Raw genomic sequence first — 10,210 nt, 5'->3', positions numbered from 1 at the left:
GGTCATCCACATGTGGATCAGGGTGCAGCCCTGGAGGAGTGAAGCACCATTGAGAAAGCAGCAGAGCTGTCTATCATGCCTTGGGGCAAACGAGTCCAAGTGTACTGCTGATTTCTATGTGTGAATGCAAATAACGGCTGTGTGTCACAGGTACTGAGAAAAAGGAGCGGAGCATAAATCCACCACGGTAAAATGTGTATGCAATGCATGTCAATATGCTGTGAACATCTGAAACGAGAGGTGGCAGAGGAATGTTGACTGCATTAATTTGCCTTAAGTCTTGTATGAAACGCCATACGCCAGGTTTGTTAGGCTTTGGCACAGGATTGACAGGAGTGTGGGCTTTATTACTCCTGTAGTCAATAAATCTCCTATGATGACATCTAGAGCTGCGGCTTTTTCCGTGGAAAGGGGACATTGCCTGACATATACTGGCTTGTTGTTTTTTAGCTGTGCGTGATAAGGTATGCAGTCAATAAATCCTATATCATTCTCACTTTTAGACCATAATGTCATATTCTGGTATTCAGCTGGCAATGTAACTGCAGAAATAGTACAGTGGATAGGGTAGGTTAGATCTATGTGTCGACATATTTCGTAACCTATGTCTGAGTTATGTAACAAAATCACTGTTTGACCTTAGAGAAACAAAAGTGTGGCTTGTTGTATTTGTACACGTTTTTTTGGCACAGTGTGTGACACAGAGTACCGGACAAAAAGGATGTTGAGTTCATTCTCTGCTGAGGGTCCAGCTGACACAGAGGATGTTCCTTCTCCATCATGTCGGTACATAGGGCAGAGAAAACATAAGCTGTTATCAGTGTCAGCAAACATTTCACCCTTTATGTTAAATGAAATACACAAATTCATTTTTGCTCTGGGTGTCTGCGGCTGCTGGAAAACTGAGCTAAATTTGCACCTCTAGCTTGTCCAACAGTGCATAAAGTGTTTTATGAATACTAGGACAGATTCATCAGGCTTCTGTTTACACATAGTTACTGCATTTAAGTCAATTTTGTCTCTGGACATTGTTAGCAGGAATTTCTTTAGATTCTTAAAGAAATTGGTGATTTTGTCATTATTTACCCACAAAAACTCTGCAGTTGTGGATGCTTTATCATGCTTTGGGTCTGTTTGTTTACTACCGCGAGTGTTGGCGTGAGGACCTTTGTCATTCCGGCTTTGTTTTTTCTTTTTTCCTTTTAGATAAGTCTTTATTAAAGTTCGGGTAACAGGTATTTCTTTAGCTACCTCTAAACCTCTAGCTACGATATCGTGGCGTTTCATGTGGGTGTCTATTGTGGACACTGCCTGATGCAAAAGTTTTTCTTCATAGTCATCTGAATTGTTTTTCATAAGTTCCTCACATTCTTCTTTCAAAAGTTTTTCTCTTTTTTTATGTTCTGCTAATTCTTCCTCGCGGCGTATATATTGTTTTTCCTGATCCTGTTCAATTAGGTGTCTAAGATCCGTTGCATGTGATTCAGATTTTTCGTCGCTTTCTTTTGAGCTGGTTGGATCAGAATGCTGACATTGTTTGCGTGCAGCTGCTACAGCGACTATTAATTCGGTCTCATCGTAAGGGTGTGGGGCTGTAGGCTGAACGGCTGACATGCAAGACTAGCTTTTCCTGCGGTAGGTTTATGTTCTTTGCTAGAGCCTGCACTAGTTTTATTTGATGTTAAAGCATCTACACCTGGTTCCGGTCCCTTTTTCCATAGTGGTAACATTTGATGTATCACGTCGCGGCATTCTATCATGTATTTTCTACAGGACTTTTTAAGCAGACTACTTTTCTTATCACAAATGATATTCAACATTTCTACTGACCTGGTTTCTGGCGATAATCGTTCGGGATAAGGCTCCGGAAATAAATTAGAATGCATTGTACTTACAGTCCGTAAGTTGTAAACAAAGTCAGTCACATAAGCACTTCCGCATGTTCTGGATACGTAATCATGGAAGTCTTCACCGATTCGCGGACGTAGGTTACACGTAACCGGAAATGGGAGTTATACTGAGCCGTTATTTGAGACTTTATTTTGTATTTTATTAATTTTTGGTTTTACAGGTACTTTAGATTTTTTATCGGACCTGTCTGTGGTCTTTGAATAATTCTGACCCATGTTCAGTGATTTCCAGAGGGGTTTACACGCTAGGAGGATTTAGGTTAGTATTTTCGCTGCGGCACAGCTGAGGTCACTTTAAATTTATTGCTAGCAATTTTTGTTTGGGTGAGCAACTCTCACTTAGCGAGCAACTTCTCGCTTAACGAGCAACTTCTCGTAAAACAACAGGCAACTTCCTGTGTCTTTCTGCTTTTAATTTACTGCTTTTAACCCTTGAGACCCGTGTTTTTTTTTTTTGTTTTTTTTTAACAAAATTAAATTTAATTATTTACTAGCTTTCTCTGAGTGAGCAACTTCTCACTTTTTAACGTGCGTTTCAAGACAACAGGCAACTTCCTGTGTCACTTTTTGGTGAGCAACTTCTCACTTAACGAGAAATATTCAAGACAACAGGCAACTTCCTGTGTCACTTTTTCTGAGTGAGCAACTTCTCACTTTTTAACGTACGTTTCAAGACAACAGGCAACTTCCTGTGTCCACCAACACCACACAAGGGTTAATTTACTTTATTCGGGGACTGAGGAAGTCGTCAGTGTATCTCTCTGGATCACTAAGTGAAACTTCGTCAGCATATCCCGTTTCTTTATGGATCGATCACTGAGAGAGGCATAATACGGTCTTTATATAAATATGAAAGACGCATATTTACCTTCTGTCAGTCATCCCACTTCTGACGCCAAATTGAAGGAAAAAATGTCCATCCCGGTTTTCCCTCCAAGGCACGAGCGATAAGCAGAGTTCTGTCCTTTCCTTCTAAGATTCCTAATTATTTAAAGTAACACTCAGGTATGCCATTCAGCGTGTTAGTACGAGCTCGGGAGCAGCTTGGGAGAACAAGAAAACAGAGACTGCTTTAGGTTGCCTTCCCAATCGACTCAAAGGTTTATTAAGTATACAACAGCTTATATAGAGGAAAAAAAGGTTCGTGTGTCAGCTTTCCCAGTTCAAACCGGTACAGACCAAATAAGGAAACGTCTTCCTGCCTTGTGAGCAAAGAAGTATCCTGTGTGTAGTTTATCAGTTCAGCTACAATTTATGATCATCCCAGCAAAATACACTCCTAGACATAAACTACAGAGTTCTTTCATTAGTGAATTCTGAAACAAACCACCTAGCCTTTAACGAGCCTTTTCCAGGAGATAAAGAAAAAGGGAGGATGGGAGTAAGGAAGTGGTCTCATCTCTGTGGTGTTTTCGACCTTGGGGGACCAGCTTGTGAGTCTTACACATTAATTCTTGGGTCACAGAGAAAGAGAAAAACAACTAGTAGATGGGCCTTATTGAGTAACAGTTTTCCTGTATAAAACAATATCCTGTAAATGCTACCGTGGTATCAAAATATCACAACACCGTTTGTGTGGACGAAAGACCCAAATGCACAGAAAAAGCTGCGTTTTCAAAAATACCTTGTGTGTGTGGATGTAGACTTAGACTTGGGTTTAAGAACCTTTGCCCATGAATGCCAAATCATCTGTCATAGTCATTGTTTTAGGTGAAGTGCCCCTTACTTAACTATTATCTTATTCAAGCCCAACTAATACAGATATCTACAAACAGATACATACATTTGTTCAATGGAGCATGCTCCCAGCACCCCAAGAAAAGCAAGGCCAATAAACAGTGGTTCTAATTGTCTAATTAAGTTCTGGATTGTGAATTTTCCAATACTGTCCAAACAAAAGTTACAACCTTTCTGGGTTTTTTTTTAGTTTGTGTGGAACATATGTGAGCTGCTTCTCAAAACATTATGTATAAATGAGCAAAAGATTGGCACTTTAATGTTCTGCTTGTTGGGAATAACTTTTTTTAGTAAAAGTTAATGTTGTATGTGATGGTGGCATTTTTTACTTTTATGATTACACATGTCTGGAAAATGAAGTTATATTCTTGTTATGTGCAATAACATCAATGTTATTGTATACGTAGATTAGCATAAAGAAACAAAATAAATCTTCAATGTTGGCGTCCAATTTTAAGCGTGTGTGTGTGTGTGTGTGTGTGTGTGTGTGTGTGTGTGTGATCTCTGAATCTGACGTAATCCTCTGGATATTGAATGAGCTGACTCTTGATTATCTGTGTCTTACAGGGTTAGGTGGTGCTGGGAATGTGGAGTTGTAAGGGGTGCACAGAAACGGTGTCAAGTCGTTCCAAGCTTTTGCATCACTACAGATTAAAACATCCACATTTTGGACGTCGTTCTCACTTTCCATGTACATACCTGCATTGTCCATGCACCTTTAAAACGTGGAATGCCCTTATTGTCCATCAAAATAAAATCCACAGCACGGGGGTCACTACTAAAAAAAAGGCAATTTTCAGTTGCCACCTTTGCGAATGCAATGATTTAGCATCAGAGCGTGATTATTTTGCTCACATATATGCGCATCTTAAAAGAAATGAGACACTTACTTGTATGTTTCTAGGCTGCAACTTTAAAACAAACATTTACTGTACATTTAAATCACACAAAAACCGTAAACACAGACATTATACACCAGGTGATTTTAAACGAGGTATAGTAAGAACAGGAATCGCACCTACAAATGAATTTGCGGAAAATAGTCAGGACATTTAGATCCTCAGCAGCTGCTGGCATGAACATTTTGATTCCCTTTGTCAATTTTTCTTAAGTCTGACAACGTGCACCATTATTTCTTTACCCCATTTCTGGGTAGTATTGTTGTTTTATTGTTGTCCTTTTTATTTGAAGCTCCTCTTTGGTGTTGGCGTCCCAAAAACGATTGGATTGAGATTGCCAGTAGATCAGTTGGATACTGTCATTCCTTCACATGGTCAGTGTGATACTGAGGACTTGCAAAAAGTCATAGAGCAAAGTTTTGCAACTACTCTGCTAAAGCTGGAGCATTTGGTCCATGTGCCAAGCACAGCTATTGATGTATTTTTAGAGGAACTCTATCATTTGATACGGTCGGCACCTGTACCATTATCCTGTGATATTGTGACGAATATCTTTAATCAAAGAAACCTCCCCATTGATAAAGATCTCATTACAGAAACTATTAATGCAGTTTTTTCAGGTAATCCTGTACTAAGGTCCATTCAAAAGGGTGGTCCGCTAAGCACAGCATATCTGCGTAAGCAGTATTACAAGGAAAATTTCTGTGTTTTAGAACCAGTTGAATATATACTTGATGCTGAAAAGAAACACAGTTTCCAATATGTCCCATTGCTGAAATTGTTACAGCAGCTGTTGAGTAGAAAAGATGTTGTTGATGAAGTTGTGAAATGCCATAAACAACAGGTGGGAACAGACTCTACTGGGTCATATCATTACAGGTCTTCAAGTGATGGTTCCCTATTTAAGAAAAACTTTTTCCTTTCTGGTGAAAATCTAAGGATTTCCCTACGTTTTTATGTGGATGACTTTGAAGTCTGTAACCCCCTTGGTACCTCACGGAAGAAACACAAGCTTTGTGCCATTTATTGGGTTTTGACTAACTTGCCTTCAGGATCTCATTCCTCCTTATCGTCCATCTACTTGTCAGTGTTGTGCAAAACCACTGACGTTAAAACTTATGGTTATGACAAAATCTTGGAACCTCTTCTACAGGATCTGAAAACTCTTGAAGAACATGGCGTTTATGTTCCACTATTAGGAGAGTCAGTCAAAGGTACAGTCGTAAGTGTAATCGCAGATAACCTTGGAGCACACAGTGTTGCAGGATTTATGCAAAGCTTTTCTGTAGAATACTATTGCAGATTTTGCACAGGGAAGAGCAGTGATATTCAGCTGTATTCTGTAGCGTCTGGTGCTTTCACGCTAAGAAGCAAAGACCTTCACCAAGTCCATGTCAAACAAGCCCAAGATAGAGGTACAGGCTGTTGTGGAGTGAAAAGAGAATGTGTCTTCACCAAAAATCTGTCCCACTTTCATGTCATATTTGGTTATCCGCCTGATCTTGCTCACGATGTTTTTGAGGGTATAATCCCAGTAGAGTTGGCTCATTGCTTGACAGTTCTTATATCAAAGAAGTTTTTCACTTTAGCCGACTTAAACAATGCGATTCTGAAGTTCCCCTACAAATGGGAAGATAAGACAAACAGACCTCATGTAGTGTCACAAACTTTCTCTAGCACCAAAACAGTAGGAGGAAATGCGCATGAGAACTGGAGCTTGCTCCGGTTCTTGCCTTTTTTAGTTGGATCACTTGTGCCTGAAGATGAGCCTGCATGGCTTGTTCTCATGACTCTGAAGGATATCACAGAACTTGTCGTGTCCCCTGTGCATAGTGATGACTCTCTGGCTTTTTTGGAAAGCAAAATTATAGAGCACAGACAGCGATACCAGGCACTGTTTCCTGATGTTAAGCTACTACCAAAACACCATTATTTGGAGCACTATCCACAGATGATTAGGTTTTTTGGTCCAGTTGTTTGGCTGTGGACAATGCGTTTCGAGGCCAAACACAGCTTTTTCAAGCAGGTCATGAGACACACAAGCTGCTTTAAGAATGTGCCTCTCTCCTTGGCCTCAAAGCATCAGATGATGATAGCTTACCATCTAAGCTCCCCATCTCTTGGCAAGTCTGAACTAGAGGTCTCGGCTGTATCAACTTTTCCAGTGGATTTGCTTAAAGAGGAGATGGCTAGAGTCATTAGGCAAACATTCCCTGACATTCTAGAGATAAACCTTGCACAGTGTGTGACAATAAAGGGCATAACTTATAGGAAGGGAATGGTACTGGCCCACAGGGCAGCTGGTGGGTTGCCAGAATTCTGTGAAATAAACCACATCTGCATTGTAAACCAGAGCATATTCTACATTGTCAGAGAGCTCGGTGGCTGGTACAGGGAGCACTACAGAGCTTTTGAGCTCAACCCAGTATCTGCAAGAATATTCACTCTTGTTTCACTCCGTGAACTCCTTGACACTTATCCACTGGTTGACTACAAGATCGGATCAGTCCGCATGGTGACTTTAAAAAGGCATAAAGAAATAAAAGGTGTGCAAATATTTGTAATAAGTTCAGTCACATGTATTTCACTAGATACATTCTTTTTTTTTTTTCTTTTTTTTTTGTATATCTGACCTTTTATAACTGACTGATATGTATGGGTAACTGTATGAAGACTAAACTGAAGTTATTCTTTCTGGGTGTCTGATGTATTGTTGTTGTTTTTTTTCGTCTACAGAATAGCTGCTTGAAATGGGGACCCCTGCGATCCTAAAGATCATCTTGACTGATGGAACCTGTCAAAGGCTCACTCTCTCCAATGGACCACCTGAATCAATTGAGGATCTCATTGTTGAAGTCAAGAGACATTGTGGTCTTCAGGGCGATTTCAGACTTCAGTTTATGGATCCCTTGTTTGGGAATGAGTTCCTTAATCTTACCTCAGTTTCAGAAGTGGCAGACAGAGGGACTCTTAAAGTTATTGACATGTCAAGACCCACCACTATGCAGCATGAGGATTATATCATTCTTGATCCTGTCCAGGACTCCGAAGCCCTCAGCTGTTCCTCTGTTAACGATTCTTCGTACCTGTCTGGTGGATCTGTGGACACGGATGTGTTGTCATCAAGTGAGTCAACAAGCTCACGATCTTCTTGGCCTGCTGTCTTTTATCTGCCCAAGTTTTCGTATGATGCTGAATTACAACTTCAGCAGGCAAAAATTGCGTACAATCAGAATGGAACTGCACTTATTTCAGATCCCAAGTTGAAGTCAGCCATCCTTGAAGGTTTGGTGCAGGAAATTGTGAAGTATAAAGTGTATGTCAGTGATAAAGAAATGGATCAAGTAGCTCAGAGTCTGATCAAGAAGCATCCCTGTCTAACTGAGACAGGCTCCAACACTGGATTTGGAGGATGGAAGACCTGTTTAAAATATAAACTCTCAAACTATCGCACCCAGCTACGAAAACTGGGCTGCCCAGAGGTGACTGTAACCAGAAGAAACTGAGGAGAGCCTGGAGGCAATGCGGAAAACTTTACTCTTGGACATAAAGAAGAAGAACAACAGAGAGTTGGTGAAATTCAAGATGGAAAAGACTGTTGCCTACAGAAGACATGAAGTTGTTCGTGATGCACCAATGGTAGAGGCTTTCATGGCAAGATGGCCTGCTCTATTTGATGTCCATGAGGTAAAGTTTGACTCACACCGGGAGTTCTTGGAAGAGGTGTTAAGCTAAAATACTTTAGGCACATTTAACAGCCAATTTCTTCAGCATTGGTGATTGTGGCCTTCTTCCTGGTGTTAAACATTTGAAGCTCACTCTTTTGTGCTGATGTTTTCAGATCAATGCTGAGTTTAAAAGAATTACCACAATCCCCCTTCAATCAAAGTTCCTGTCTCAGATGGATCTCCACTTAGACAACCTGGTGAAGCTGTTCAAAAGAAGAGGAGGACAGCTTGGACAAAGACTGAAAAAAGTTGTGGCACAAATGGATAATGTAAGTGATAAAGCCTTAACACAACTATGACCCCTTTTGGACAAAACTTTTAATTGGTTAAAAATTGTAAATGTTTTTCCAATGATAAATGCTGTCATCTTGTACTACTTTTACATCTGCTTGTTTTTGTTTTAATCTACTTAGTCAACTTTATTAGTATGTGTGCCTTTACTTTGAAAGCATTCATGTAAAGTACAGTACTAAAACCTAAAATCAATGAGAAGGGCTGACTGAAGATACTAATCACACAAATTTCATTTCAGTGTGAAGATGTTAATGCTGGACGTGAGTGTGTCATTAAGGGAGTGTGTATCTACATGGGTGAAGATCCTGACAACCTTATCCGGGAGTATGTGGTAAGTACTTGGGGTATTTTATTTTATTTTTTGGGGGGGTGGGGGGGTGACTTTCACCAGTACATCATATTGCTCACTTGCCATGGATTGAGTAACATGACTTTATTTATTTATGTATTTTTTACAGGACATGGATGAAGACGCCATCAATGAGGCCATTGAAGACACCACTGTTGGAATTTATCTTCTTAAAGAACAAGCTTCAGCAGATGAACAAGAAGACATTGGAGTTGTCCTTGAAGGCATCAGGGTGGTGAAGAATTTGGATAATGTAGCATTTGCTGTGGTAATGCTATTTGGACTCATGTATGCACTAAACCTTGCCTACCCTGCTGACCTCCACTACACCTTTGAGGTTTTCCAGAAGGTTTTCATGGAACTGGATGGAGCTAAACTCTCCAACAAAGTTCTTGCTCTCAAAAACCGTCTGTTTCACTGAAGGGTCAAAGACTGCACTTCAGCAATTCTTTACTGAACACAAAACGAAAAACTGCAATGTTATACTGCTGATACTGTTTGTTTGGGGTTTTTTTGTTGTTGTTGTTGTTGTTTTTTCTCATGTGACTGCACTTCGAGGTGACACTTTTTTTCTTTTCTTCCTTTTGGTGGTATTGTATTGCAAGAAATGTTTACAGAGGTTTTTTAGCAATGTGCTCTGGGTCAACCTTTACATCCTGCTTATATGTTCAAAAGGAAGATTCCTTTAGGTGTTTGGTATTATGTGACAGTGTCATTTAAGCTTCAATTTAGTAAAAAAATTCTGTACAGCTAAATACAAAATGTGACATGTATGAAGATATATCTTATCCTTAATAGCAGCTTGCTGCCTCTTTGAGTTTTGGAAGACCAATTTAAGCTGAAGTTGTTCTATATATGTACAGACTTGATCATTCAAAGCAGCTTGCTGGTTTCTGCCTCTTAAACTCCAGGTAACAGGAGTTGTAGAAATGTTAAATGCAAAAAAAAGTTATATTTGTGTAAGCCTGTTTGTTCATGGATGCTTTTTGATTCTTTTTCCAAGTAGGCTTAATTTAGTTTCAAACTTTTAATTGTGAAATTAAATACAAATATGTGTAAGATGACAGGATCATTAATAAGCACTTATTTGTAGCTTTCTTGTATTGCTGCTGAGGTCAGTTTTGAGGGGAAATATTTACAAATGTTTTAAATCTTTCTTTCAGTTATATCTGCAGGCAATCGCTAAAACTGTGTAACAAGTTTATATGCTTGCTGTTTTCACTGCTGTTAAAATAAAGGTGAACTTTTCAGCACTCCCATTTTTTTTTGCCTTTTTTGTCAATAACATTTAGT

At 39.6% G+C, this 10,210-nt stretch overlaps 1 protein-coding gene across 1 annotated transcript; it reads left to right on the top strand.

Moving 5' to 3' along the window:
- Positions 1–8,068: 8,068 nt before the first annotated feature.
- LOC143419303 (uncharacterized) lies at positions 8,069–9,338 on the top strand. Its single transcript, XM_076885509.1, has 4 exons — positions 8,069–8,233; positions 8,388–8,543; positions 8,807–8,899; positions 9,027–9,338. Exons 1-4 carry the CDS (start codon positions 8,069–8,071, stop codon positions 9,336–9,338), a joined length of 726 nt encoding a protein of 241 aa, XP_076741624.1.
- Positions 9,339–10,210: the final 872 nt, after the last annotated feature.

This window comes from Maylandia zebra, linkage group LG7, assembly GCF_041146795.1.
Source record: "Maylandia zebra isolate NMK-2024a linkage group LG7, Mzebra_GT3a, whole genome shotgun sequence".
Taxonomy (NCBI): domain Eukaryota; kingdom Metazoa; phylum Chordata; class Actinopteri; order Cichliformes; family Cichlidae; genus Maylandia; species Maylandia zebra.
Note: the sequence above shows the minus strand (reverse complement) of the source record. Positions and strands in the feature narration are given on the sequence as shown.

Excerpts from the sequence above, each read along its gene's own strand:
- LOC143419303 (XM_076885509.1), top strand. The coding sequence starts at position 8,069 with ATGCGGAAAACTTTACTCTTGGACATAAAGAAGAAGAACAACAGAGAG. Across the intron at positions 8,544-8,806 it reads TTGTGGCACAAATGGATAAT|TGTGAAGATGTTAATGCTGG; the intron begins GTAAGTGATAAA and ends ATTTCATTTCAG. Across the intron at positions 8,900-9,026 it reads ACCTTATCCGGGAGTATGTG|GACATGGATGAAGACGCCAT; the intron begins GTAAGTACTTGG and ends TATTTTTTACAG.